Source organism: Acinonyx jubatus, chromosome B1, assembly GCF_027475565.1.
Source record: "Acinonyx jubatus isolate Ajub_Pintada_27869175 chromosome B1, VMU_Ajub_asm_v1.0, whole genome shotgun sequence".
Lineage (NCBI taxonomy): Eukaryota > Metazoa > Chordata > Mammalia > Carnivora > Felidae > Acinonyx > Acinonyx jubatus.
In genome coordinates, this window is record NC_069382.1 from 40398274 (window position 1) to 40426195 (window position 27922).

The window sequence follows — 27922 nt, forward strand, 5'->3', positions numbered from 1 at the left end:
GGCTGGAAGGTTTAAACCTTCCCCTTTGGGTTTGCACGAACTGAGCCTGGACACCTGGACGGCTGGGGATTTAAAAGCAGACCTCTCTTGGTTCAGCCTTCCTGAGCCCGGGTTTGTCTGAAATGGTCTGTCTTTGTACTGCAACTACAGAGGACAAAACCGGGGAGGTGGGCTGCTTGTCTGGTGGGCTGCTGCTTGAAATTAGGAAAAATTGTATTTAAAAAAGGGGGGGGGGTTCTTCAGTATGTCACGGGTTTGCAAGTACTGTTAAGGTTCCTGGCTTTTCATCAAGCCTACTCAAGTTGACCAGCGTTGACTGTCCTCTTTATCCACCCCACACTTTTATCTAGCCCCTCTTTCTTTTCCTGTCCGTTCCTTCCATTTTCTCCTCTCCTTCCCCCACTTCTTCCGCTATTTATTTATTTATTTTTGGTTTTGTTTTTTAAGGGGTGTTGACCTGGGTTTAGTTCTAGTAAACGGAACCCTCTTGCAAGTGAAGCGATTGGTTAATTGCGCCGGTGACTGACGTGCTAAATGAGTGCGGCTCGCAGCAGCCGGGAGCTGATTGGCTGCGCAGGGAGTTTCCGAGGGCTTTGCAACAGGAGCACCGGGCACTCGAATCCTGCAGCCTCCCGAGTAAGTGCCGCGCGGCCGCCCGCCCGCCCGCCAGCCAGCCCGCCGCGCGTCCGGGAGCCGGGGCAGCAGCACTCGGCCCGCCGCGCGCGCTCCCCTTCCCCGCGCGAGCTCCCGCCGCGGCGCCCGCCGCAGGCCGAGGGCCGCCACCCGCCGAGGACCGGGCAGGAGCGCGCGGCCGCCGAGCCGGGCAGCGCTGGGGCCGGCGCCTTTTGTCCCTGGAGGTCCCTGGAAGTTTGCGGCGGGACGCGCGCGGGTAGGCGGCCGAGGCAGCCCCGACGTCGCGGGAGCCAGTGCGCCGAACCAGCATGGGCAGCGGGCGCGGCGCTGGGGGCCGCCGCTGGGCCGCCCCGGGCGTGCTGCTGGCGCTGGCCGCCGGGCTCCTGGCCGCGGGCTCCGCCAGCGAGTACGACTACGTGAGCTTCCAGTCGGACATCGGCTCCTACCAGAGCGGGCGCTTCTACACCAAGCCGCCGCAGTGCGTGGACATCCCGGTGGACCTGCGGCTGTGCCACAACGTGGGCTACAAGAAGATGGTGCTGCCCAACCTGCTGGAGCACGAGACCATGGCCGAGGTGAAGCAGCAGGCCAGCAGCTGGGTGCCCCTGCTCAACAAGAACTGCCACATCGGCACGCAGGTCTTCCTCTGCTCGCTCTTCGCGCCCGTCTGCCTGGACCGGCCCATCTACCCGTGCCGCTGGCTCTGCGAAGCCGTGCGCGACTCGTGCGAGCCCGTCATGCAGTTCTTCGGCTTCTACTGGCCTGAGATGCTCAAGTGTGACAAGTTCCCCGAGGGCGACGTCTGCATCGCCATGACCCCGCCCAATGCCACCGAAGCCTCCAAGCCCCAAGGTCAGGCCGCCCCCTCCCACGCGCGCGAGTCCCCCGACCCGGGCCGGCGGGGCACCCGGGGACCCGCCGCGAGGATGCCGCTGCCACGCTGATCCGCCCCCTCCCCCCACCCTGCCCCGCTGCTCCTCCCTGGAGTTCGGACGTGCTCCCTGGAGGTTGCTCTCAAGCTGTGCAATGAGTTTTAAAAAGTCCGAGGTGTCGCTTAGCACCTCTACCAGCCCAGGTGCACGGCGGGCTTGGCCGGCAGCGGTGGCCGCGCCTGAGCCCCAAGCAAGCTCCGTGCGGTGCCCCAGGCGTCGCTTCCTGGGATCCAGGGTCGCTGCCTCCACACCTGAGACAAAGCCTTATGCTCCACAGGAAAGGAGAGCCCTTCTCTCTCTGGGAGGGAACCGAGTCCCCATCGAAGTTTTTCACACCCGAGACGGGATGCCCCAGGAGGAAAACACCCAAACCCACAGTGTAGGAAGCCCACAAAGGCCGAGAAAATGCTAAGGCGCAGCTTCGTTTACTTTCATAGGTTCGACGAGGATTAAAAAACCCCAAAACCAAACACCTCTCGCTTCCCTCCAGCTTTCCTGAGCTAGTCACTGGGCCTAGGAACTCCGGGAGGGCTGAGAACTGGCTGAGAAAAAAAAAAAAAAGTTTAGAAGCTGAGGATTTCTGTTTCTCCACCCTTTTCTGGTGGTCTGCTTGGGGAGGGTTGGGGCTGGAAAGCTGGTCCTCCCATTCTTGCATACCCCCTGCTTCTCCCATTTACACAAATCCTCAGGTAATTAGAAAGATAAAAATGTAATTAGCTCATTGTTCATCTCTCCTTGGGGAGTGGGGGTCCGCAAATTGAAGACTTTCCTAACAGTCCCTGGAGGGGCCTGAGCTTCCTCTCAGAATTCCTCCCACTTAAAGGGCAGCTTTTGAGTGGGAGGGAAAAAAATCCCGGAGAGGCAAAAAAAAAAAAAAAAAAAAAAAAAAAATCAAAATAAACAAGCAAAAAATGCAGTGCAGTGGCCTTTTATAGGAGCGAATTCTTCAGAAGCAGAGTTGAGGCTGAAAGATGTGCATATAGTCTGGGATGGGGGCCCCTAGGTGCCCTCAGCACCAGGGCACATGTCTTGCGGGTTTGCTGAGGAGGGGTTTAGGGTGGGGGACCGCCTGCTTGCTGGCTTAGCTCATCTCCAAGGATGCCTGAGAGAGAAGTGTCCTCTGAAGGGCTTACTCTTCCAGAGTGAGGGGGTAGCATGGGGACAGGGGGCCCCAAACTTGAATGCTCCTGCTTCTTCTAGGGAGGGAGGAGATCGGTCCAAAGTGATGGGCATTGGGTGGCATGGACCCCTGCTGGGTGGGAAACCTGGCTGTCTGGCTGCAGTGGCCAGGGCACCTCTGCTCCCCACCTCCTGGGTGTCTGCACAGGGTTAACCTTCGGGGAAGTGCGGGCCCTTTGGGAGCAAGAGCTGAGCAATTACCTAGAGCAAACAAAGCACTTTGTGTTCTGCGGGTGTGGAGCCATCCCCTGCAGCCGGCAGGATTTTCCTTCTCCCCTTCCTCACAGGCCAGGAGATTAGCCCAGCTCTGCCCCAGCAGCCTCTGCTCCACTCCTGGTTGTCTGTTTCTAGGACAGCCCAGGCACGTGAGGTGGGGGCCCATTGGGGGAGCACCTTCAGAGGGGAAGATGAGGACTGCTTATAAAGGGGGAAGAATCCTCCTAACAGAACCCCTCAAAAGGCTGTGGTGGAAGTAGAGGAATACCGAATAATTGTTGTCTTGCCTTTGACTCCTTGACTGCTCTTTTCACTTGTCTGCTATCTCCTCAGGGGCCTCGGTCCCATGCTCCTCTCCCCTCCGCTCTGTCCCAGTAGTGCCTAGGCAGTCACCTTCCCAAGGCCAGCTGCCCAACGGAGACAGACTGTGGAGGACCAGTCAGGTGTGGGGCTTGGGGACTGGTTCTCCCCTCAGTGTTTATGGTGAGAGGCCCTGCCCGGAGAGAGCACCCACTCCTCTCCAGTGCTGCAGCCCTTGGGTGGAGGGAGTCCCACAAGACTTCCCCCCCCACCCCAGGATGCCTGGCCACTGTCAGCTGAGGTGGGTCTGGGAGAGCTGTGTGTGTGTGTGTGTGTGTGTGTGTGTGAGTGTGTGTGTGTGTGTAAGGGTAGGTTGACACAGACCAAACTGCCACATGGCTAGTGGCTCCAGAATGGATCCGGTACTTTTGGGTGAGAATAAATACACATGCGTGACTTTTATTCTTCTGATTCTCTGAAATTAAAACCAAATTTTCAAAGCAATGCGTATCTCTGCATGCTCTAGGCTGGTTTCTGTTCACATAATTGGTCATGTTTTGGGATATTGGGCAGGCTTTTGCAGCCATGTGTTATTAAAGATAAACTTGACAATGAGAAATGAATGAAAAGATGCTTTTCCCTCCAAAAGGCTGATGCCCCAGCGACACCCACATCTGTTATCGGAAGAGGCATAACTGTATAAACTTTCCAGGAAAGTCGTTTCTAAATCTTGCACTTAACATGAGACCTGTACGTTCCCAGGCTGATAAACTGTTGTTCCTCCTTCCCGCTTAGGTTTCACTGATTTAAGTTTTATGAGGGAGCACATCGTTTTAGTTTTAGTTTTTGTTGTTTAGACCTGTTGTGCATTAAATCAGCCTGGCTGTTTTAGTTGCAGATTGCAGAGGTCATGGTGCCCTTGTGTCTCGAGAGCCTTTCTTAGGGTCCTTTCTCCATGTTATCAAGGAGCTGGTCAGGGAAGAACTGCTGTGTGTGTGTGTGTGTCTGTGAGAGAGAGAGAGAGAGAGAGAGAGAGAGAGAGAGAGAGAGTGTTTGTGTGTAATTGTGTGCATGTGTTTGTGTATGTATCGGTGTGTGTGTGAGAGAGAGTGCAAGCAAGCTGTGTGCGTGTGTGCATTGATTTTTGAAAAATCACTTAATCTTAATTCCAGTGTTGGACTTTCTCCTCTACTCCCCCTAAAATATTAATGAGCCACAAAACCTTTCAGTTTTTGGTTCCTTTGCTTTAAACGTTATTTTAAGTATACCTTCCAACAGTGATTTAGTTCTCCTTCTCAGATGGATGGTGGATTTCTCCTACTGAGACAGCCTGCAGGGCCCTGAGGACACGCCAGAGGGGGCGCAGATTAATATTGCATTACACATTCCTCCCTTCCCGGATCAGGCTGCTGCAGAGTGCCATAAGAAAAGTTGAGATGGGGGTTAGCCCTGTGGAGAGCACACAGAGCTCACCCCAAGAGCTCTTTCCACCTTGAGTGGCGCTGAAGGTCAAACATTAATTGATGAGACTGAGAAAATGTCCCTGTTGGCTCCGGAGCCCTCAGCTGCCAGTCAGATCAGGGAACTCAGAGGGTCCAGAGGAGATGATGGGGGTGTGCCAGGGCGATGGTGTTTTATATTCTCACAGCTGCTTGTTCGGTGAACACCATATTCATAGACACTTTCAGTATGATAACTTCCACTTAAAAAAGATAATAATAAAACAAAGAAAACCCCAAAGCACAGTTCACACTCCTAGTATAGGTAACATGTAGGCCCTCCTTTCCCTGTTTTTTTCCCCATGGAAGCAAGAACCATAATGCAAAATTCTGGCTAAGTTTTTCCTTTTGTCAGAAACACCACCTCCAGAACCCCATTGCAAGTTCTGACTGAAAAGCAAATTTCCAAATTCTGGGCCCAAAGACAGTCATAGTCTTCTGCTTGGAGCGTAGCTGTGATTCTTGCTGCCCCGAGGACGTGGATGGTGTCCGGCCCTGGGTACAGAGTGAAGGTGGAGGGGTGTGGCCTCTGCTGGGTCATGAGGGGACCCTGCTTGGAAGTGGGGGTGACCGGCTGTGCACTAGGTATATCCAGGGGGCAGCCCTGGCCTGGCAGGGCTTGGCAGCAACTTCCACAGCGTCAGTATCGGGGGAAGCTTTGGCCATTTCACTGAGCCACAGGGGAACTCCCAGGCAGGAGATGCTGCCACGGAAGCCACAGAAGCCACGGAAGCCACAGGAGAGGAGAGGATGGGGAGGAAGAGGACCAAGGGCCTCACCTCTTACCATTTTGCCTTGGGGTGGCTTTCCTGGGCTCCTCAGCTCCAGCCGGGCTTGGCCTCCGGTGGTTGGCCAAGGTGTAGTGCCTTTAGAATGTGTAAAATGCTTTCCTAGATGGTGGGTTCCACTCCTAGAGTTTGATAGGTGATGGTGGGGGTGGGGGTGATGGTGAGCAGCTGCCTCGCCCTTCTGGGGATTCCACTGCCTACTTTCTGCCTGTCCTCCCACAGAGGCACTTTACTTTCAAGGGATCCCCTCCAGCAGTATTTTGGGTGGGAGACCTCCGGCCCTGGCCTCAGAAGTCTCCTCCCCCTGTGCCTAATGCCTGGCAGTGGCCCTCATGCCTGCCACACACACACCTCCTCTTCAAAGCCCTTCACCATATTGTGAAAACTCCTTCAGAGGGTCCCCCATCTGCCCCCCTCCCCCGGCTCTCCCATTTGGCAGCTCTTGCTACCCCGGTCCCCAGCCCCCACTGCCCCCCCATCCCCAGCCCTCACCTGGCAGGCAGGAACTTGCACTGCAATAGCCTTTTTGGAAGGGGTGTTCAGGGCCTGCGGCTGGAGTTTGTGAGTCTGGCTGAGTTTCCTTCTTGGCTCCTAGAAAGGGGTTCAGATTGATCTGCTGTCCTATTGGGAGTTTGGGAATGGGAAGGGGGCAGGATTCAGAGAGGGATGTTTAAGGGAGAGGGGAGAAAGAACCGGAAACAACTGGAATAGATGTGTTTCCCAGGGACCACCACACCTCCTCAAACCGGAGTTCAGAGACCCGCCCTGCCTAGCCCTGGATAAGTTTGGGTTAAATGGTTGTACCATATTCAACAGGTTTTCAAGAAGCTATGTCTGTTTGACTTTAGGTCCAGGGCTTCAGGACTCTTCTCTTATTCTCTAGTTGCCCATCAGAAATTCCAGGAGACCTTTAGCTACTTTCAGCCTGGCCCTGGGGCTGACCTCTTCCCCAGGGGTAGCTCCTTCCAGACACCCCTACCCCTGGAACTCACAGCTCCTCTTTCTCTTCTTTTCCTTTCCTAGGCACAACTGTGTGTCCTCCGTGTGACAACGAGTTGAAATCTGAAGCCATAATTGAACATCTCTGTGCGAGCGAGTTTGGTAAGAAAGCATCCCTGGCTGCCTCTAGGAGGTTTGGCATTGCCTGGTTCTTCCTGATCTGTGTCCCTGGTGAACAGAGAGCCCGGTGACACATCTTTTTGGACCTTTATATTCTCTCCGTCCATTCTCCCCGAATGGTTGCTGTTCTTGGGCCCGTGGGAATCTAGACAGGGTGGAGGGCTGGCTAGTTTTTATTAAAGTCAAACTTAGCTTTGGCCCTTCTGTGTGAGGGATCACTGGACAACTTTTGGGGACCTTCTCTGGGAGTGGAGGGAGGTAGACTTGTGGGCAGACGGAGAGGAGTTAGGTGACAACACCACTCCTTGTATGCCTCCAGGAGGTGCACCCAGGAGGTCCTGCCCACAGCTTGGTCTTCCCTCCACACAGGCTCTTTCTCTACCTACCCCTAGGTGTCAGCACCACCCTGCCCACACTCTGAAATGACTACACGGGGTGTCCTCCCAGGGAGGGAGTGTCCACCCAGGGAGGGTGTTGTCCAATGCTGAGGGCCATGATCAACTTCCTGACACAGACAATTGACATTCCTCCAGTAGTGGGAATTGTCTTCCCTTCTTCTTAAGTCACTGTGCGTTAAAAGGGACTTCTAGATCAGCACCTGCAGCCCCAGGGGGAAGTGCTGTATGTGGCCTGGGGAACAGATCTCAGGGGGCCTTTCAGGGATGGTTCCTTGTAGTCTGCCTCATAGGAGACCTGACACCCCAAGACTATCTTCTCTGGGAAAGGTAGCTGTCAACCGCATCCATTTGGAGGGCCGACTCCTTCTATTTTATATGGATGGTGAAAAGTGGCTTGGCTCAGGCCAGGCCCACTTTGCTGAAGGAAGGTTCAGCCTGGCACTGAAAGTGCATTTCTCAACATTCCTTAGCAGGAGAAACAGAACGGTAGGTAATGCGAGTCTTTGTCCATTTGGGGCTGCCAACTCCATGTTTTCATTAACTAAACATAATAAAGTGTATGAAAGGGACTTGTTCTGGCAAAATGCTGGGCCTGAGTCACACAAATAGGGCCTACACATGCAAGTTGAAGGAAATCATATAAGTGACGCATACATTCTCAGGATTGTCATCATGACTGAAGACCCCAGGTGGGAGAATTCAGATCCTTTGCCGCAGAGAGCTTCTTGAGGATGAAAATGTCTTGCGTGCTTTATTTCTGCACTAGGTGTCTCTGCCTCCTTTGTTCTTGGAGGACCGCAGGACCTCTAAGAAGATTAATCTGGTGTGCATTTTCCCTCCTGTCTTTGAATCACAACCTTTTTTCTTATTGCCTATTTATTTATTTATTTTTTAAAGTTTATTTATTAATATGCTTTGTGTGACAGAGAGAGAGCAAGAGTGCATGTGTGCATGAGTGAGCAGGGGAGGGGCAGAGAGAGAGGGAGAGAGAATCCTAAGCAGGTTCTGTGCTAACAGTGTGGAGCCCGACTCAGGGCTCTATCTCAGGAACCGTGAGATCATGACCAAAGCTGAAATCAGAGTTGGGTGCTTAACCGACTGAGCCACCCAGGTGCCCCTGTTTTTGCCATTTTAAATGTAGCCAGATGAAATTGTAGAGTGTGCCTGCAGTGATGTGTGCAGACCCTGGTTACCCTTCCACCTACTGGTAGTTATATTTGCTCCTTGATGCTCACCCCCTTGCTTCATCAGAGGGTGGTAAAGCCCAGTCTAGCTTGGTACGTCTCCTGCTGTAGAGTCTGTGGGTGCACAGCCCCATACTGCATTAGCAACAAGTTTTTCTTCCACAAATGGAGCTGAGATTCCTTCCCAAAGATGCATGTGGACATAAAGGAAAACTCTCTCGTAAACCCAGACGAGAAGCCTTTTGCTGCATGGCTGGGGCAGAAAGAATCTGTTGAGATATGGCTGTGATCCCAAGGAATCCTTACAAGGGATACCTAAGGGGCCACATTTTGATTTCATGGGTCCTCTTCAGATATTATATATCAGCACACTCACTTTTAGGAGTTGGCCCCCTCATATTCCAGCAAATCCAGGACACCGTATTAGAGTAAACTCTGAAAGGTAATATATCAGATGATGTTTTGTGCTCATATGACTTCTGTTGGGCTCACCTCCTGAGGGACAAGTAATGGCAAACTCTGGAACTCTGTGTGTGCAGGTGATTGACTGACTATGCCTTTCTGTTCAGGAACTCAAATTCAATGTATCTGATCATTCATAGATTCATGTATTCCTCCATTCAACATTTCTTGAGTACAAAACACTGTGCTAGATACCATGTGCAAAAATACTTAACTTAGAATAAATTAGAATTTAATTAAACATTTTTTTCTTAAACACTGACCAAGCACTAATCAGTGATTCTCTAGAGAATCATGGAGTCATGACATAACTCACCAACTGTGGAGGGGGCCGTGGGAACTCAAGGCCAAGTTAATGTTAAGGAGGTGTCGGAAGAGAACCCATGTCTTCATGCCCAGAGTCTTTGTCTAGAACTTACCAGCTTAAACTTGTCGTCAGGTCTCCTCCCTCCATTCCCACTTGCTCACCACAATTCTGGTGATTAGGGGCTTTGTGGCAACCAGTCAAACTAGAGACATTCTCTAGAAGTGGGCCAAAGAGGCACGCTTTGAGGAGGAATTTGAATGTGGAAGGTTGACCTTGCCGTGTAGGGTAGGGCTCTCAAGGGTGTCAGGTTCCTCACCTGGGGATGGATATCCTTTTCCCCACTGTAGTAGCTGCCTGCTGAGTCAGCAAGCCACCTGCTTACTGCCTATGGGAGGGAGGGGTAGATCTTATTTTAATAACCAATCAGGTCTTGGCAGATCTGAATGATTGGTTGTTTGGGATTGTTCCTTTTTCCCTGAGATTATTTTCTTCTCAGGTTCAGAGAATTTTTGAGGTCTTCCTGGACCCCATAAGTCATCGTATCACATCCACTTATTTCATAAATAAGTGGACTTTCCCACCTGGAGTTCTTTTACTCTCTGTCATGCTGCCTTCCTCATTTAGGAGAAGAACAGCCATTGGGCTTTGCCACGGAGGCCTTTAACCCCTCAGCATGGTGGGTATGGTGTATGCCAGGCTCCTTTGAACTGGATGCAAGAGAGACTTTTTGGGTGTTTTTGTTTGTAATGTTCTTATAAGGCAATAAATAGGATCTTTTTTTTTTTTTTTTCACTCTGCAGGAGCTGAGCTTAGCTCTGCCCTTCTCAGCATCCTGGAGAATGCAGCCTTGTTGAGAAACTTGTTTCTTAGCTCAGTTCATTTCAAGTAAGTGAGGCAGTCAGCCACGCTGATGGGATTCAGTTAGGAAACAAAGAAATTCAGCAATGCAAGCTGACACACAACAGAGAAGAAAAAGAATGTTTTACTCCCTACTCCAGGGATCAAACTTTGCATTAAGTGGCCCTGACATCCCTGGTGGGAAGGCATCAGGTTGTTGGAAGGCTCTCTGTGAGCTCTAGGAAGAAGGGGGTGCATTCCTTCTGGGTCAGCACACACACTCGCCCTCCTGCCAATGCGTCCTCAGACTCCTGCGGCCTCCGTGGAGCTGGGCGTGCACAACCCGTCACCTCTTTCCCAGGCAGTGCATTTTTAAATCTCTGGCGGGTCTGCTTGGCCACTAGTCTCTCCACCTCTGCACTGTACCCCCTCAGTTCAGAGCGCATTTTTTCCCCCAACAGGGAAAAAGCATCAGTAGAAACACCTGTGTGCTGATACTCAGGAATGCAGCTGGATCAGCCTGGATCAAGTACCAGATGTGGGAAAGCCAAAAGTTAGATGGTGCAGAGTCTCTGAATTCAACATGGTGGCCAGCCTGCCTGCTGCGCTTAAATCAGGACGCACTGCTCTGCCTTTTGTTCTCTCTGCTTTTCCTGCTATGTGACAAGAGGGTGCTGCTGCTCCGTTCTCTTAAACAGGCCAATATAGTATTTGCAAGCTGCCACACTAGTTATCTTGCTGTTAACAACTCATAGCCATCTTTCCTTCATGTTAGCTTATCCCAGGCGTGTGAGGATCTGATTTATAATTGCTGTGAGGTTAGGTCCCCACCTCTGGCCAGTCTCTCTAGCTTCTCCAGTATCTGTAAACACCCTTAAGCTTTTCTGGTAGAAATGTGCATGGTGCTTCTGCCAAGATCATTCAGACCTTCCTCTTGGACTGGCTCCTCCACTTTTTTGAGCTTGAGAGTTCAGGTGGCAGCGTCCTTTACCCCAGTATTTTTTTGCTGTGGAAAAAAATTTCTTTGCCCCCAGAAATTTTCCTTGCCTTCTGGAAGGATTTTTTTTTTCCATTTATGTGTTTCCTCATAAAGCGTAAAACCATACTTTGTAACACCAAAATGAGTCAGATATGAAAGAAAAGAAATCAGCGCTCACTGTTAGCATTTGGGAGTATTTCCTAGAAAAGAAATATTTTCAGAGGTTCCTGAACCTTCACTAATTTGTTCTTGCTCTGCCTTACTCTTCTTTCAAGGTGTCTTGGCAGTGCTGCTGTTTGGAGGCACAGTGTTTTACTCCCAAGGGTAATTTGATCTCTTGCAAAAAGTTCAGCCTTTCCAAACTAAACCTTGGGTTTCCTCCTGCAGGTGAGGAAAGCTGGCTGCCAGCACAGTAATTGCAACATCTGTAAGCTGCTTGAGAGCAGAGTCTGTGTCCTGCACCTTATTTTACCTAATGTAAGATGCCCGTTAATTATGAGATGCGCTATTCATTTTGTACCACTGACAAAGGAAATATACCTCATGTTAAAATGGGAAGATAATCCGTGTCGTAGAATGAACAAAACAAGGCCTGTTCGTACTTAAATAGTTCCTGGAAAAGTGTCTTCTTCTCCACGGTCGGCATGGGATGCAAGTTTGTCAGATGAGTATTTGAATGACAGGATGGCAGGGATATGGAAACTGGACTCCTTTTTTTGTAAAAGGAGAAAACTCCTTTCCAAGCGACTGTGTACAACAGGTTAATTAATTTCAAGGAAAGGTACATGCCCTGTTTTAGGTGAGTGAGTGTATATGTGTATATGTTAAAAAAAAAAAAAGCACTCACATCCAGAAATCTAGTTCGTTTAAAGTAAAATTAAATAGACATGGGGAAAGGGCACTGTTACCCCCGGGGTGGAGTCAGTGGGCTGAAAACAACTGCTTTTTATTGTCATTGAAGATCTCTAAAATACATATCCCATATACAGATTTGTAAATACTTGGAAGGGATTGTTAAGGCATTTTCACGTGCGGGAAAACCCACTCGGTGCTTTAAGTCCATGGGAAGTGTCGCTCATGGCCCGCAGCCTGTGTCTCTATGAATTTGACCATTCTGGGTGCTTCATATAAGTGGAATCCCACAACATTTGTCCTTTTGTGTCTGGCTTGTTTCACTTAGCAAAATGTCCTCCTTATCATTTGATGTATGTATAAACTGTCATGGAGAAGGGGAGCAAGGAGGACTGACCCTTCACTTCACCTCTGGTCTCTGAAGCTTTTCTGGGCATGGGTGAAGAAAGGTGGGGGAAGGGATGAGATAACATAAGGGGGCTATTCACAGCCTGCACGTGTGGCCCATTCCTTTGGGTGCTGCATTGCTCGTTCGTATCCCTTTGCCATTGTAAAGACATGCTGAGCTGGACGGAATCTCAGAGATCAGCCAGTCCGGGGCTCATCTTACGGACTGAGAAAAATAAGACTCAGAGAAAGGAGTTAGTCATTTGATTGCCCAAGGCCACTCTGCTTGGCATCCATTACAGCTTCTGTTCCCACCAGCACTCACCTGGGAAGCCAGTCCAGACTTCATACCCTTCCTCCTTCATGTACTCCTGTGCCTGTCACATTCCTGTCCTGCCAGGAGTGCTGGGGAAACTCCCTGGGAAGGGGGCCTTGGGTGCTCCTTCACTGCTTTCAGAGCCTGTGGATATAAATGGACTGATATGTGTGCTTGCACTGTGGAAAGACCTCAGCAGTCATTGCTTACTTTGTGGAAAGGCAGGTAGTACAGTAGAAAGAGCATAGGCTTTGGGCCAGACAGACTTGGATTAAATCCCAACCCTATAAACTGACCGACCACGAGAAAGTCTCTTAACCTCCCTGAGCGTGTCTCCTCACCTGCAAAATGTGAGTGGTGATTCCTGTGTTACTGTGTTGTAGGGAGACTTGAGTCAATCAGGTGTGTGCAGTTCCTGGAACATGGCTGCTGCTCAATCCATAATAATTATTGTCTCTTCTTATTGGAAAGAATTGTTTCAGGATGGAAATTAGCCTAGGTGGGAGGATTCCGGCACGGATGAAATCAGCTTGTTTGGCAAAAGATGTTTTAGGAAATGGAATGGAACGTTCTGGTTAATTCTCTGGTTAACAGAGAATTAAACTGAAGGAGCCTTTTAAGAAGCCCATTTGGAAAAACTTTAAAAGCTTTATGCAGCTTCAAGGTGCTAGAGTTAACCAAACCAAAGCAAACCAAAACCAAATGAAACCAAACCAACAAACAAAAAAAAACCAACCTTGTGCATACCAGAAGTTAGATCTGGGTTTTAGTCTGATGATAGCCTTGAGGCACCATCAAAGGGGGAGTACCTGACATTTGTGACAGCAGAACTCAGGGAGCTAGGGCTGACTGTTTGCAGCTCCAGGACGCGGCTCCCGAGGTTATTTGTGTGTGTGTGTGTGTGTGTGTGTGTGTGTGTGTGTGTGTGTGTGTGACTTTTAGAAATCTTATTCCTGGTGTGAGTTTTCCTATTCATAATTTGTTGGGTTCTATTTAGGAAAGGTTTTAAAGCCCTTGTGTGTTGTGGTGCCCTCCGCACTTCTCTTTTTCTCAGGCTGTACCTCCAGGACAGCCAATGCTGCTTTGCCTTGTGATATTTGTGAGATGTACCCACTCCAGCCAAAAACAGGCGGTGTTCAGAGAAGCGAGTGAGCATTTAAATATTGGTGAATTCCGTCCAGTTTTGCAGAAATGAGCCAGGAGCTCCAATCTGTTTTTTTTTTTTTAAAGGAGAACAAATGGCCAAAGAAATGTCAGGCCCTTGCCCTGCCCTAGCCTACTTCGAGCAGCCAATTAAACATGCATTAGCTTTGGAAGGCTTCTCAAAGGCCTATAGATTACGTTTGAAATCTTTGTTTAGTCTTTCAGAAACACTGTCACACGGATGATTTATCAAAGAAAGTTGTTTATCTGGCAGTAAAATAAACTCTGGGCCTGTTCAGACGAAAATTTCCCGTGAATTTCTACCAAGGTAAACACTGGTAACTGGCAGGTTGCAAATTCCGTGTGAAAGCCAGACACATACAATAAATATTTGAGCTATAGCTTTGCTGTGTAAGAGGCCCAGCCTGTCACTGGCACTGTCACTCCCGCCATGGCCCTGAGGACCTGGAGCAAGAACTGGGAGGGCCCATGTGTGGGCCTCCCTGGACTGCAGTGCCACTTAGCACTGGCACTGGGGGCTTCCTGGTTCAGAGAGGGCAAGCCTCAGGATGGCTTCCATCAGCATCACACAAACAGCCTGTGATGTGTTACAAGGGAGGTGAACCTGAAGCAGCCAGCTTAGGTTTCTTGGAAAAGAGGCATTTGTTGTAACAAATTGACAGGGGGCGGGGGCCTGTTGAATGATTTGGGAGCCGGGGCCAGGATGCGGTGGCAGGGGGCGGAATCACCTTGTGAATTCTGCTGAGCTTGAATTGTAGTGGCAAAAAGTGCTGCGGATGTGTCCCCAGGGCCTCTGGCTTTACTTGCTGGTGAGAGATCCGTCTGGAATAGAGAGGGCAGAGCTGGCCCTGTAGGTGCCACGGTAGTAAGTGCCCACGGCATGTTTGAGTGAAGGGTTGAATGAATAAGCTAATGGTAGTGAAAAGAAAGGAGATGAAATAAAGCCTTCTAGGTCTTTCAAAGGAAGCTATTGTGGTAATTGTTTATAGTGGCTCTTCAGGGAGGGACTACTGAATGATAAACAGCTGGTTCTCTGACCGTCCTGATCCCAGAGTCTGGAGCTTCTAGATCACCCTGGCCTTGGGCAGGGTCCTTATTGCAGGACTGCATTTATAGGTGTTCCTAGGCACATCCTGTGACTTAGATCCTGAGACTGAGGTCTTATTCTAACTTCCTTGGTGGGTCAGGGAGAGGAAGCAAGGACCCAGGAGAAGAGGTGACGTTTGTGTCATTTGTGAGGACGTTTGGGGTTGAGGTCTGGGCTCACGTGCAGAGAGAGCATCCACCCTTGTGTTTAAATCTTGAGAGTGACTGGTGTTGGTCTTTCCGGGTGAGAGGGGTGGGTGTGTGTGTGTGTGGGGCCAGCTCTCTGGGGATTGGGGTGCAGGTAGAAGATGCTTACTGGCTTGCATTTAGGGGAATTTATTTAGGGGAATAAAGGAGTATTTCTTCAGGGCAGGAATTAAGGGAAGTCATTTACAAATTCTGAAAGGGTGTCTGTGAGTTGTAAAGAGATTACAAAGTAGTGCTTTGGCAGTAGGGAAAACGAGGAACCCGCTTCCCTACACTGGTGTCACTCAGGCAGGATGACGAAGGCGGCTTTCTCGGGCTCTCTCTTGCCAGAGTGTCCGTCAGTGTGCTTCGCAGGACATCTCCCTCTGGAAGAACCTCGGATGTCTTGTCTTTGTGAGCCCTTTAAAAATCACTTCACACTGGTGTGTCTTCCAAAACAGATCCATTCAGTTTTCAGAAATGGCTTTATGGTGGAAGGAACTCTAGCTCTGTGTCCGTGGTGGCAGCACATGCAGAGACAGCTGGCACCTGGAGAGTGAGTCCCCTCTGGTAGCACCCCCTGTGCGGCAGTGGCTCCAGCCCGCCACGCTTACCTCCTGGCCCCAGGGACTTGTCTGTGGTCCTTCGGGGCTTCCTTCAGTCTTAACTTTAGGCCAAGGACCTGATGTTTTGTCCTCAACAAATACAGGAATCTGGTGAACGAGGCAGGCCCTTCCTTGGCCATGCTTGTTTGTCCGTGTTCTCTGGTAACTTCAGATACTCTCATGTACAGTTTCAACTCTCAGGCTTGAGGAGGGAGGGTCTTCTGTTGGGGCTGGAGAAATTCAGGGAACTTTATGAGAGGAGATGAGTATTCTAACTTCAGACAAGATTAATGGAGAAAGTAAAGACAGGGATTCCTGGTGTCAGGAGACAAGGGCCAGGGAAGGAGTCAAGACCCCAGACAAATAGTAATTCTTAAATGACAGAACCTAATTCAGGTAAACAAATATAAGTAGAGAATATCATTTGTCAGCTCTAGCAATTAAGTCGGCATCCTGTGTTAGGACTCAGCCCTGGCCAGAGACTTGGAGACGCAAAGGCTTCGCTGAAGTGTGATGGGAGGAGTTGGCTTTTGGGATGCCTGTGTACTCCACTGGGAAGGTGGGGGGTCCCCAGCACTGGGCCTGCTCCTCAGGGAGCTGCAGTTAGAATGAGCTGGTGTGTTATGGTGGTTACCCATTCAGTGTGGCCATGGGCCCATGGGACCCCCCCCCAGGTGGGGGTCAGCTACAGGAGGAAAGGAGATCAGTCATTAAGTATTGCTGTCTGCTGTGGGCAAGGTGCTGACACATGGAAAGTGAGGCAGCTGAAGAGGGCAGCCTCTAACTTCCATGTAAGCCGTGACTGCTTCTACCAGAGGGTGGAACCCATGGAAAGGGTTACCGCCTTTTTTCTAAGATGCAGGGGTGCAAAGGAACTCAGATGTCTGCAAGGTTAGTGTCTTTACTCTTAACCGTCTTCATTTAAAAACAGGTGTATGGGGTGTGTGTGTGTGTGTGTGTGTGTTTCTTTCACAAATCAAATTATCTGCAGAAGGTATGCACTCTTGCACAGATTAAATTCAACACACAGTGGTTGAGCTTCTAGTGAGTACATGGCCTTGCTAATGCTTTGTACTGCGTATGCTGATTTTGGGATTGACACGCAGGGAGATTCCAGTGGGTACACACAAGTGTTTGTATCATTTCTTCCTAGGGCCTGGGAAGAGGAGAGTCCCATAGTCAAAGCCAAAGAGACCACCTCTTCCTCCCCATAGGTTTTCTGAACTCTGAGGTGATCTCTTGGCAAGGAAGGTAGCTGGCCAGAAGAGAGCTCATACCTGTGCAGATAAGTACAGGCAAGGGGAGATTTGTTGTAGGCCCACTTCTATCCTGTGGTGCCTTTTACACTGGATTCTAAGTGAGAAGCCCTGCATAGAGCCACCAGATGAGGTAAGAACAGCCTACTTTATCATGCCTCTATCTGACTGAATAGGAGCTGGTGAGTTTTGGAGGTGGAGGTGGGGGTATATCCGTAGGTGAGCTCATGAGAGACTGGGGCACCTCACCCTCCCCATTCCTGGGGCCATCTTGAGGCCAAAGCTTCAAGTTTGCCATGGGCTTCCCAAAGGTGCTTCTGTTCTGCCTCCCAGGCCTGGCACCCAGCACTTTTCTGCTACTCCATGTGGTATTTCCTGCCTTTGAGGTGCCTCAGTGAACTAATGGTATGCTAGTGTTAGAGGTTTAATAAATGCCTGGATTGAGGAAGTATTGTATGTCAGCCTTGGCACTGGTTAGTGCACTTGAGAATGGTTGGGTGGGATGATTAGGATGTGGTGGCTGCCCTCAGAGGGCTTACCTTCTGAGGAGACACAGAGGGAAACAAAGATACACATAATACCATGTCATGATATGCTGAAGTTTCTGTAATAGCTAGGGGGCTGTGGGAGCACAGGAGGGAGTGGGTCTTCCTGGGGAAGTGTCAGAGAAAGCTCCAGAAAGGAGATACCTTTTGTTGTCCTCCACAGAATTGGTAGGAGTTTGCCAGGCTGAAGAGATGGGCATAGGAAGAACACTCTATGTAGAGGGCCTAGCGGAGATCCAGACGTGGAGGTAGGACATTATCTGCATATTGCGGAGCAGTGAGTCTTTTTGCCATTAGCTTATAAGGTAGGTGGAGGCAAACATTTAGAAATGAGATTGACAAAGTAGGCAAGAGTCAGTTTGTGAAGGGCCTTGAATGCCATGCTAAAGAATGGAACATTTGTCTTGTTGGCAATAGAGAGGCATCAGGAGCCTATTTTGAAATGTTACATTTACTTACATCTTAAAAGAAGATCTTGGGTAGGGAAGGAGACAGAGAAGGTACTCGGTAATCTAAAGCAATGAAGTACTAATGGCAGAACTTTAGGCATCAGAGAGTGAGATACTTTGGAGAGGGGGTCTGTTGGGTAAGGGTGAGGAGGGGCGAGAGAAGAGGCCCTCAAACCACCTCCCTTAAGAGAGGGCACAGGACCTGGGCCAGCTCTGGGCCACCCAGTTGAAGGAGCCCCCGAAGGCTGGCCTGATGAGGTCAGCACGTGGCCCGGGCAGCCAGGGAAGGGGCCATGTGCTGCGGTCAGAGCCCCCGGAAACCTTTGTTCTGGGAGTGCGGAGCAGGAGCCAGAGCCCATAATCAGCTCGTGCTCGGGTCGCCGCCGAGCTGGTCATTACCAAGAGCAGTCATCATTAGGAGCTGTCATAAACTGCCCTGACTTTTCTCTCCAGACCTTGTTAGTGGCCCAGGCGGGCAGCAAATGTGGTGCTTCTGGAGCCAGCCCCGTAATGGTTGGACTGACTGGTAACAGCATTACCCAGGGCCTGAGGGGCTGGGTCAGCTCAGGCGTCTGGAGCTTTCTAGAAGAGGGAGGCGAGAGGGGCTGTAGCTACAACAAAGCACAAGGGGAGAGGCCACAGATGGGGCGTGTGGTGTGTGTGTGTGTGTGTGTGTTTGTGTGTGCGTGCACGCGCACGCTCATGTCTGCATGTGTAAGGCTAAATCTGAGGCGTGGGTGTAGATGCATGTGTGTGGCCATGGGGTACAAGCTGTGTGCATGTCTGCGTGTGCACTGCGTGTCTACCTGGTGGGCTTGGCCATGCCAGTCGGCCCCTTGCCCAGCTGAGAGAAGCTGGCCTCTTACAGCCACTCTGGCTTCTCCAGGTGCTAAGTCTCCACTGGAGACTTAGTTTCCTCTCCCCACTGGCACTTTGGAGGGAGGCCTTTGAGAACAGGCAGAGGATGTCCCACACTTCAGGAAGGCTTTAGGGCAGTCCATGAGGGATTTCTCCACAGCACGTCTTTGTGCAAATCCAGGGCCATTTTGTAAGCTTGGGGAACACCCCTGTAGTCTTGGTGTTTTGTTTGTTACCTCAAATGCCAGTGAGGCCTGTTTTGTTGAGGTGCTAGTGTTTACTAGAAGTCCATTTAGAACGCTGGTTCTGTGGGCAGGAGCTACTTCCTTAGCAGAGTCCAGTGGTCGGCAGGGAGTGTCATAAAGGGCAGGGTGCAATCTCAAGAATTTTTAAAGTGTATTGGCAGGAGCGTGCATACCCTTAAGAGTCATACAGACCTGAATCCGAGGTCTCGTTCTACGTTCTACCACCTACTGTGTCTGCCCAGGTAAGCCACTCAACCTCTCTGAGACTTAGTTTCCCCCGCTGCCAAAAAGCAAAAATAAAAACTGTGCAGGAGATAATCTGTCATGTGATAGAAAACAACTTCCAGAGTCCTGGGATCTAATTCCAACACTGACACTAAATAGCTCTGTGACTCGTGCCAGTTCGTTAAAGTCTCTGGACCCGTTTCCTTAAGCAAATCCAAAGGATCACCTGACATGATCTCTAATGCTTCTTCTAGCTCTGAAATTGTACCATTTTTCCCCTCAAATACTCTGACGTGGTTTCCTGATTGGTTGTCTTTATTGGTGCCTCCCCACTCTCCAGGAATGTTCACTGGGAGCCCTGGACCCTCATCTTTGGCACCTGCAGAAGCAAAGCCTGCATCTAAGAGTGCACAGCAGAGGGAAAGTGAGTTGGATGCCCTAACTGCAGAGTTGAGTTGGGGCTACAGGCCTACTGCAAAGGGCAATGCATTGTTGCACTGTGGATCAGCATTCCCCAGCAGGGCCTGGGTGGCCGCTGAGCATCCTGACCTCAGTGCCTCTCCTGAGGGGACTGGTCCCACATGGAGATCCCTCTCCTGCACATGTTCCCAGGGCTCTTGTTCTTCCCGGGGTCTCCTCAGAAACCCAGGAATGGAGGGCATGGGAACTTCCTCGCCTGCACAGGAAAGGAGAGCCTGATGGGGAAGCAGCTTGGAAGCCTGGTGCACGTGCTTTCTAGACCTCAGAACTGCATTCTAATTCCAGCTCCAGAATTTATCATGAGGCATTGGCAAAGTCCTGTTATTTTCTCATTTGCCAAACAAGGATAATTGTTCACACTTGTCAGAACTGGTGTGTAGACCCCATGAGACTGTATTGAAGCATTGACTGTCCTGGAAATGACAAGTGCAAATTCACATCCAGCCTGTTACTCTGTGGCAGCTGGTCACAGGTGCCATCTTACATTTCTGCATGGTGTCCCCAGGACAGGCTTTTGGTTCAAGTAGGGGCTGTCAGCATGTCCGGCATAGCCATATTTTCCCTAAAGCACTCATAACAGAAAGCCACATTTGGCTTTCCTTAAAAAAGAAAAAAAAAATGAAGGATGGATGTGATTTGCAGATATATCAAATCTGAACCAGGATGGTAATGGTAATATTTTTTCTCAGAGAAGTTTTAGAGATTTGGAAGTTTGTTTTAATTTTTAAAAATTTTTGAAAATGTTTATTTATTTTTGAGACAGAGTGTGCATGCACATGTGGGAGAGGGGCAGAGAGAGAGAGTGAGAGAGGGAATCCCAAGCAGCTCAGAGCCTGATGTGGGGCTTGATGTCAAGACCCTGGGATCATGACCTGAGCTGAAATCAAGAGTAGGATGCTTAACTGACTGAGCCACCCAGGCACCCTATGTTTTGGAGGCTATTTAAAGTATAGGCTTATGTAGCCCATTTTTGGGCTCCTGGGGAGCAAATCTTAACTGAAGACTGAAATCCAAAGCACTGGGTAGGAAAGGACACTTGGAAAATCTAGGCCTGAAACTTCATGCCAGCCTGGCCCCCAAAGAGGGGACAATGGCCACGCCAGGCCCTGGTGCAGATGTGGCATATCTAGGACCCTCTATCCTTCAGTCAAGAGTGACTTTTATTGGTAGTCTCTATGCTGTTCCCCTGCACCGATGCCAGCATTCAGACTGAGGGTTCAGCACACCTTTGGTCCAGGATGCGATGGCAGATATTTTTTGCAGATAGGGGATGTGAAGTGGGGGGAAAGTGAGCTGCCGGGCCATTGCACCTAGGTGTTGTGGGGTCAGGTTGGATGCTTCCCACTCTCCAAGGGGCCTGGTAGTTCTCTTCCCAAATCCTCTTTCAAATGGAGGAGTCTGTGTGTTTAAAGATGTCTGCCTCTTGACTACAAGTATCAGGAGGACAGTAGAGGAGAGACAACTGAGGTTGTCTGGTCCAGCAAATGGAAGATGTGTTCTGCATAGCTCTGATAGAACCTGGCTTGTTGAGGAAACAAAACCTTGATCAACAAGGTAGTGGGGTCTCAACCACAGGAGCTGTTCAAAGGCTGAATGGCGTCTTACTGCGGTGGGTGAACTCACCTCATCTCATGTCAGATGATTTTCCTGAGGAGGGTGCAGGATGAAACTGGAGCCCCAGCTCATTAGATCACCCAGCAACATGGAAAAAAACACCTTGGAAATGTGTTTCTATTCAGTCATGGGTAGACCCCCTTTTTCAGCAAGGAAAAGGACACTGCTAGGTGTGCAGAATCAATCCCGATGTCATTCCGATGTATGTGCCTGTGGTGAAGCCCAGATGGCTTGGAGCCTTCGGGTGGCCATGGCTGTTGGGGAGCGGTCCTCCCATTGCCAGAAGGGAGGTCCAGCAGACTGGGAATGAAGTGCAGACACCGGGCTGGGCCTCCCTCTTCTCCTGCCTCCCTCTTCTGCCCTTGCCTTCATACCAGCAGAACCATCTGGTCCACCCCCACTCCCTGGTATCAGTTTTCCTGGTGACTTCTTAAAAAATCCTTTTTTGCCTTGACAGTAACTGTGCATGATGGGGGAGGGCAGGGAGAAGGTTGAGCACGAAGCTGCCCCTTCACTGGGAAAGGAGAATCAATAGATTGTGTTGATTTTTCTCTGTGACTGACAGCTCTTTGCCTGGAGCCTTCTTTTCTTACAGACTTAATGTGTCTTCTGGCAGATTTCCTTGTTTTGAATGATTACCTGAAGTAGCGAGCAGGCGAGCCTAGCAAAGAACTCGGCGCTTTTCTTTTGCTCATCATCCCCACCTTCTCCCCCTTTCCCGATGCTCCTCGGGGGTCGGTTGGTGAAGTGGAATCTAGTCTGGGCCAGCTGCAAACTCTCTGTGCTTCTTCCTTGCCCTCCACGTCTCTTAGAATGAGAAACACAGCTTGCACTAGAAAAGCTTCCTGTTCCTTCTATGGAGCCCGTGGCACAGACATCCCTGCCGGGCCCATGTCCCAAGGAACTCTGGCACTGGACACCAGTGGACGGCTACGTTGGAAGTGGCCGGGGTTGGGGGGATCATTGACACCCACTCTGGGTGTGATCTGATGGCATGCTCTCTGACAAGGGAACTCACGGGAGCCCGTCCATCTGTCTTAGTCCCTGCCTCATCTCCAAATGCTCCTCACAGGCAGGCAGGTCAGGCGCTCACCTGGACAGGCCCTGAGATTGCTCAGTAAGTTTCCTGAGTTGAGGGATGGAGTGCTGGGCTGCAGCCTGCTGTTTTATCTGATCGGCAGCCCTGGGCCAGAATGAGGACCAGGCCTAGCTCCCCTCGCTTCTCCCCGAAGAGTGTGGGGCACTGGGGGAGGGGCCTCTGGTCCCGGCTTTCCTCCTTCAGCTCAGACACATTTCTTGCAGGAAACGACTTATCTGATATTGAGCTGGGGTTGCACTTCTTCAGCCCGGATGGAGCTCAGTTTTCCAGTGTTTGGCATTTTATCCTGGCATTGAAATAGTGAGAGGAGGGTTGCTTGCATTTGGAGGTGGGAAGGGAGGCTGCATGGTCCCGTGCGCTGGAACCAGAGGGGCTGGGGGTCATCTTTCTGAAAGAGGGTGGGTGCAAAGAGACAGAAACGACAAGGACAAGTGTTGGGAAACTAGGGGATGGGAGACGTGGGCCACAGGCAGTTGGTGGCCCTGGTTCCAGTACCTGACCAGCTGCTGACAGCTGAGACCACAGTTCTCATTCCTCCCAGACTCTGTGACGAGATTGTGGCTGGACGGCCTCTTCGGTCCCTGTCCACTCTAAGAATTTGTTCTTCTATGTCCCAAGTTAGTGTTCTTTAAACACACACACAGGCCATGGAGCAGAACTTTCCCCTCATAGGAATCCTTACCGTGAACTTCATTATAGAAAACTGGTCAACACAGACTGCTGGGCTGAAAGAGAAGGGGACCTGAAGGGGACTGGCTTGGCCACTACAAATTCCTGGGGCACGTGGGACACGCACTCTGTTATGAAGTTCCCGGGACCTGGGACAGGGTGTCTGACCTCAGGGATGAAGGGCTGGGATTATCCAATGAGACACTCATGCTCTACTTTCTTCCTGGATGGACCATCAGGGACTTTACCCAATGTGCCCTGGCCTAGCAGCCTCTCAGTACAGATGGTGACAGTTCCATCCAAACTGTGCTAACCTGCTAGCCTGCACTTACTGGTGGTCTCCACCTGCCCACCAAAGACTTTGGGGGTAGGCTCTGCAGGGACTCTCCTCCCTGTGCTGCCATTGCAGGGCTCCTGGAGTGTGTCTCCACAGGCTCGGGCCACCTGTCCCTGCTGCTGCTGGCTGAGCTGGTGATCCCCGGGCATTGCCAGCTCCACTGTCAGGCCAAGGCTCCCAGCTCTTGGAGACCAGATGTCCAAAGGCCCTACAGCAAGGGTGCCTGGGCCCTAAGGTGTCACAGCTTCTCGTGGAGCAGCTCTTTGATGTGTTTACAAGGCATGTTTTCCCCACAGTGTGGCTGATCCACACAATGGCCATACCTGGAGCCACACTTCCCTCCTTACCTTAGGTCCGGCTTCTGAGTCAGGGCTAATGAGCCACGCTCACTCCTCCTGGACGTCTCTAGTGGCGTCATATCTTCACTCAGTGATGTGGCTCCTGGAAGTTCCCCTAGATGTGCCTGTTTATGTATGGGTTCCACTAAGGATCTTAGGGTTTTATTTTCTCCAAAAAATTCCATGCAGTCATGTAACAAGTTAATTGCGAACGGGTAATGGTGGTGGGGTTGGAGGATGGTGAACACAGCTACCACTTGTGTTCTGGCCCTGCTGGGACACCTGTGTACAGTGATAGGCTGGATGGAGCAAAGAAACAGGTGCTAATCAACTCTGTGCATTAGTTGAGCTAATCAATAGATACAAGAAAATTGGAGGAATGCATTTTTTCCTCCATCTAGAAGTTGTATTGATCTGGGAAGTTTTTACAAGCTCAGCTACTGATTTTGATCTGACTTTCTGATTCCTTCCATTGGAATGTCTTTAAGCAAATCTTGAGAATGGCTGAAAAAAAGCCATCTGGTGCCTGCATGTCGTCTTTCTAAGGATGGTTTCCCTCAGTTTCCCATCCAGCTACCAGGTCTGTCTGACGGGAAGACTTGACATATTGCCAGGAGAGGGCCTTCAAGATCATTCTGTTTCCATTTCAAGTGGAGAACCCACAAACTTTTTAGGGGACACAGAGGGGGAGAGAAATGTGATAGTCCTCCAGGAGGCTCTCTAATTCCAACACATCAGGAAATACTTTTCATTGTAGCAAAGATGTGGCTGTGTCCTGGAATTCAAGAAATCAAGATATGGAAATATAAATGACAGAAAGAGAGGGAGGGCAGGGCAGGGGATCCATGTTGTCAAAGGTCACATCATAGAAAGCAAGGATTTAAATTTAGCAGGGCTCTTATCTGTGGAGTCATTGGAGTCTTTAGTCTTTGGGAGTGGGATGAAGAAGAATGAGATCGTGCATAGTTACAGAGAGCTTCTTGAAAGACTGTAGGGGAATGAATCAAAATTGTACAGCTTGGGTTAATTTGGCTTAGGCACAGTAGAAAACTATATTTACACCACTCTGCTTCTCCTAAAGTCAGAGGGGTGCTTAAAATTGAGAAGTTCAAATGAATGACTAAAGTATAAGCCATTAATTTATACACACATGCTTACTTACAGAATATATAAATTAAATGTATAATTTATTTTTGATTATGTAATTCAGTTTTGAAATGGCAATATATTCACCTGGTATAAAATAAAAATGTTCCAGGGTGCCTGGGTGGCTCGGTCGGTTAAGCGTCCGACTTCGGCTCAGGTCATGATCTCACGGTCCGTGAGTTCAAGCCCCACGTCGGGCTCTGTGCTGACAGCTTGGAGCCCGGAGCCTGTTTCAGATTCTGTGTCTCCCTCTCTCTCTGCCCCTCCCCTGTTCATGCTCTGCCTCTCTCTGTCTCAAAAATAAATAAACATTAAAAAAAAATTAAAAAAAAATGTTCCAAACAGTAGAGATTTAAAAGTAACAGGAACAGTTTGCTTTCTCATACATGAGCTTATTTATTAAAAAAAATTTTTTTGATGTTTATTTATTTTTGAGACAGAGAGAGACAGAGCTTGAACGGGGGAGGGTCAGAGAGAGAGGGAGACACAGAATCTGAAACAGGCTCCGGGCTCCGAGCTGTCAGCACAGAGCCCGACGCGGGGCTTGAACCCATGGACTGCAAGATCATGACCTGAGCCGAAGTCGGACACTTAACCAACTGAGCCACCCAGGTGCCCCGAGCTTATTTTTATATTGAGCCTACCAGTGACCCTGTGATGTATGGAAAATATTATTATCCCTCCTTTTAGGTGGAGGAAGATGAAGCTCCAAAGTTTAAGTGACTTGCCCAAGGTCACACAGCAGAGTTGGAAGTCAAACAGGGCAGCCTGGGCCGGTATCAGGTTACAATCATGTGTAACTGATCACATCCCAAAAGACTACATTTCAAAACCACATTCTAAGGTTCCAGTTGGACATGAATTTTGGGGGAACACTATTCAACTCACTACAGGGTTCTAGAGCCAACTTTCCTGAGATTGAATCCTGGCTCTAGGTCATTTACTAGCTGGTGTCTTTTGGGAAATTATATGCCTAAATCCACTTGTCTTAAAAGGTGGATGATAATAGTACCTCGTTCATTAGGTTGCTGGGAAGATGAACTATAGGACCTTTAGAACAGTCCTGGCACTTGACAGTCAGTACCAGGGATCCCTGAGGCAAACTTGGTAGATGACAGTACAGAGTGGTCATCAGAGGCAACCACACGAAGCAAAGCCAGCTTCACGCAGTAGGTTATTGATGTGTGAATCTTGGAAAGGGTTTCCAATGAAGAAAGCATTGTCAGTCTGGTGTGCCTGACTTGATAGAGGAAATTCTAGGCATGAGATGGTAACCCAAGGGATGCTGCGTCCCACGTGCTGCGGCCTGGCTCCTGGTAGTTACTGGGAGGCAGGGAGCAGCTTGGCATAATAGCCAGTGGCTCTGATGTGTAGCTGATGGAGACAGGGGTGTCATGAGACCCACTTTCTAACGTGACAGGCATGCTTGTGAGTGGAGCCACAGAAAACCAAGAGCCACGAGGTACATTGTTCTACACCTGAGGTCAGAGGACATCTGCATGCAGCCAGCCTGGGAGAGTCAGATGCAGACATGGAGGGCAGTCAGCTCCCCAGAAGGTGCTTGGGAAGCAGTGCCCCAGCACTGAGTGCTCAGAAGCTCTCTAATGAGTTGCTCCAGCAGCTCAGTAAAATAAAGATTGGTTGAACGGTAGGCACAGTATCTGCCTTTTGCTGGAGGAACCATGATCAGGGTAGACTTGAGCACGAGAAAACAGTCAGCAGCTTTGCACAGGGATCCTAGATCTTGAGCCTGCATCTTTATGCAATTCTTCATACCACCGGGTGTGTCGGCTCCTCTGACCACTGCCCACAGCCCCTCAGGCTACTGATCATAATCAGCTCTAGCGTGCATGCCATATTAAGAATAGTTTCTCAGCAAATCCTCAACTTTTTATGGATTGGCACTGTGGCTCTTGTTTATATGGTGTCTCTCTGTACACATCTGTCCACAAAAGATATAAACTGGTATTGGTGCTTGTACAGCACCCCACAGTTGACAAGATGCATTCCCACTTACCAACTTATCTGAAATCTTTGGATGGTAGCCATGAACTTAAACATTTTGTGTTCTGAAGTGACTGCAAGCGCTCTATGTTTGTATGTGAGTTGGGGGGGGGGGTAAGTGTGTGTGTGGGAGGATGATTGGGGGTAGGGATTGGGGTAGTGTGATGAATGCCCTTGGGGCACAATCCCAGAGGCCTCCCCCTAGCTCTCTGGGTAGTGCACTGAGAACCAGAGAAAGGAACTAGGCAAAGTGAGTGTGTTTTTGGTGGGAGCGGGGAGAGGGGGACTCTACTGACCCTCTCTCTGTACTGGGCACACCTGTTGGGGGAACTGGGTGCTCACAGGACTGTCCAAAGGGACTTTGGAGCCAGAGTCATTGCCCCTAACCCCTGGGACTTTGATTGTTCTCAGTAGGAAGGGATGCATCTATGTGGAGAGTACTTGGGCACATTGAAAGACCTTGCCCAGAACTTGGTAAATACCCAGAAGGCATTTGCCACCTGAAGGGTAGGAATGCACTTGCTATGTTCTGTCTCTGCAGTGCCCGGAGTCTTTGCCTATCCACCAGACTTCGTGTGGGTCTCCTTTGGGCCTGGGGTTATTTGTCCCTTCTCTGCTGCCCCAGGGGACCACAGCTTTCACAGCCATGTAAGTGTCAATCCTGAAGAAACAGCAGGGAGTTTAGTTGGGGGCAGAGAGGCATACGCATCCTCACTGCCTTTATTTCCCTGGCACCCTGGGCTCCTCTTAGGCTCCGGATCCCATGGATGGGGAAGGTGTGCGCCAGGGGTGTAGGTTCGGGCTGGACCTTGGTACCTGTGAAGGGCCACTGTTGGGCAGGTTGCTAGGGCGACTAGGTCTTCAGAGTATCCCTGCTGTTTACACAAAGACTAGAATGGTGGGGAAAAAAAGAAACAGAAAATTGAAGTGCAGAAAGTTGGGTAGATATGCAGGATCAGAAATGTAAATGAGTAAGTGCACGTAATATCAATGGAGGGGTGGGATCAGGTCTTGAGATGAGGCTTCTGTTTCTGCCTCAGAGCAAAACCATATGACGGTCAGAATGAAGGATTTCGAACACTGGCCTCTGTCTTTTGAGCTTTCTTAGCTTGGTACTTTGGAGAAGACTGTGATGGGTCAGAGGGGTGTTTCCCTCTCTGAGTCCTTTTATTCCTAGCATGCCCTTGAGAGGGACAAGGGGATACAGTGAGTCCTGAGTGAGAACGTT

General features: G+C 50.0%; 1 protein-coding gene across 1 annotated transcript in view; it reads left to right on the plus strand.

The window, feature by feature from the left end:
• Positions 1 to 688: 688 nt before the first annotated feature.
• SFRP1 (secreted frizzled related protein 1) overlaps positions 689 to 27922 on the plus strand; it is a 43572-nt gene continuing 16338 nt past the window's right edge. Inside the window, exons 1-2 of the mRNA XM_027071150.2 lie at positions 689 to 1485; positions 6571 to 6648. Of these exons, the coding sequence (XP_026926951.1) occupies positions 942 to 1485; positions 6571 to 6648 (622 nt within the window). The 5' untranslated portion in view covers positions 689 to 941. The remainder of the gene's footprint in view (positions 1486 to 6570; positions 6649 to 27922) is intronic.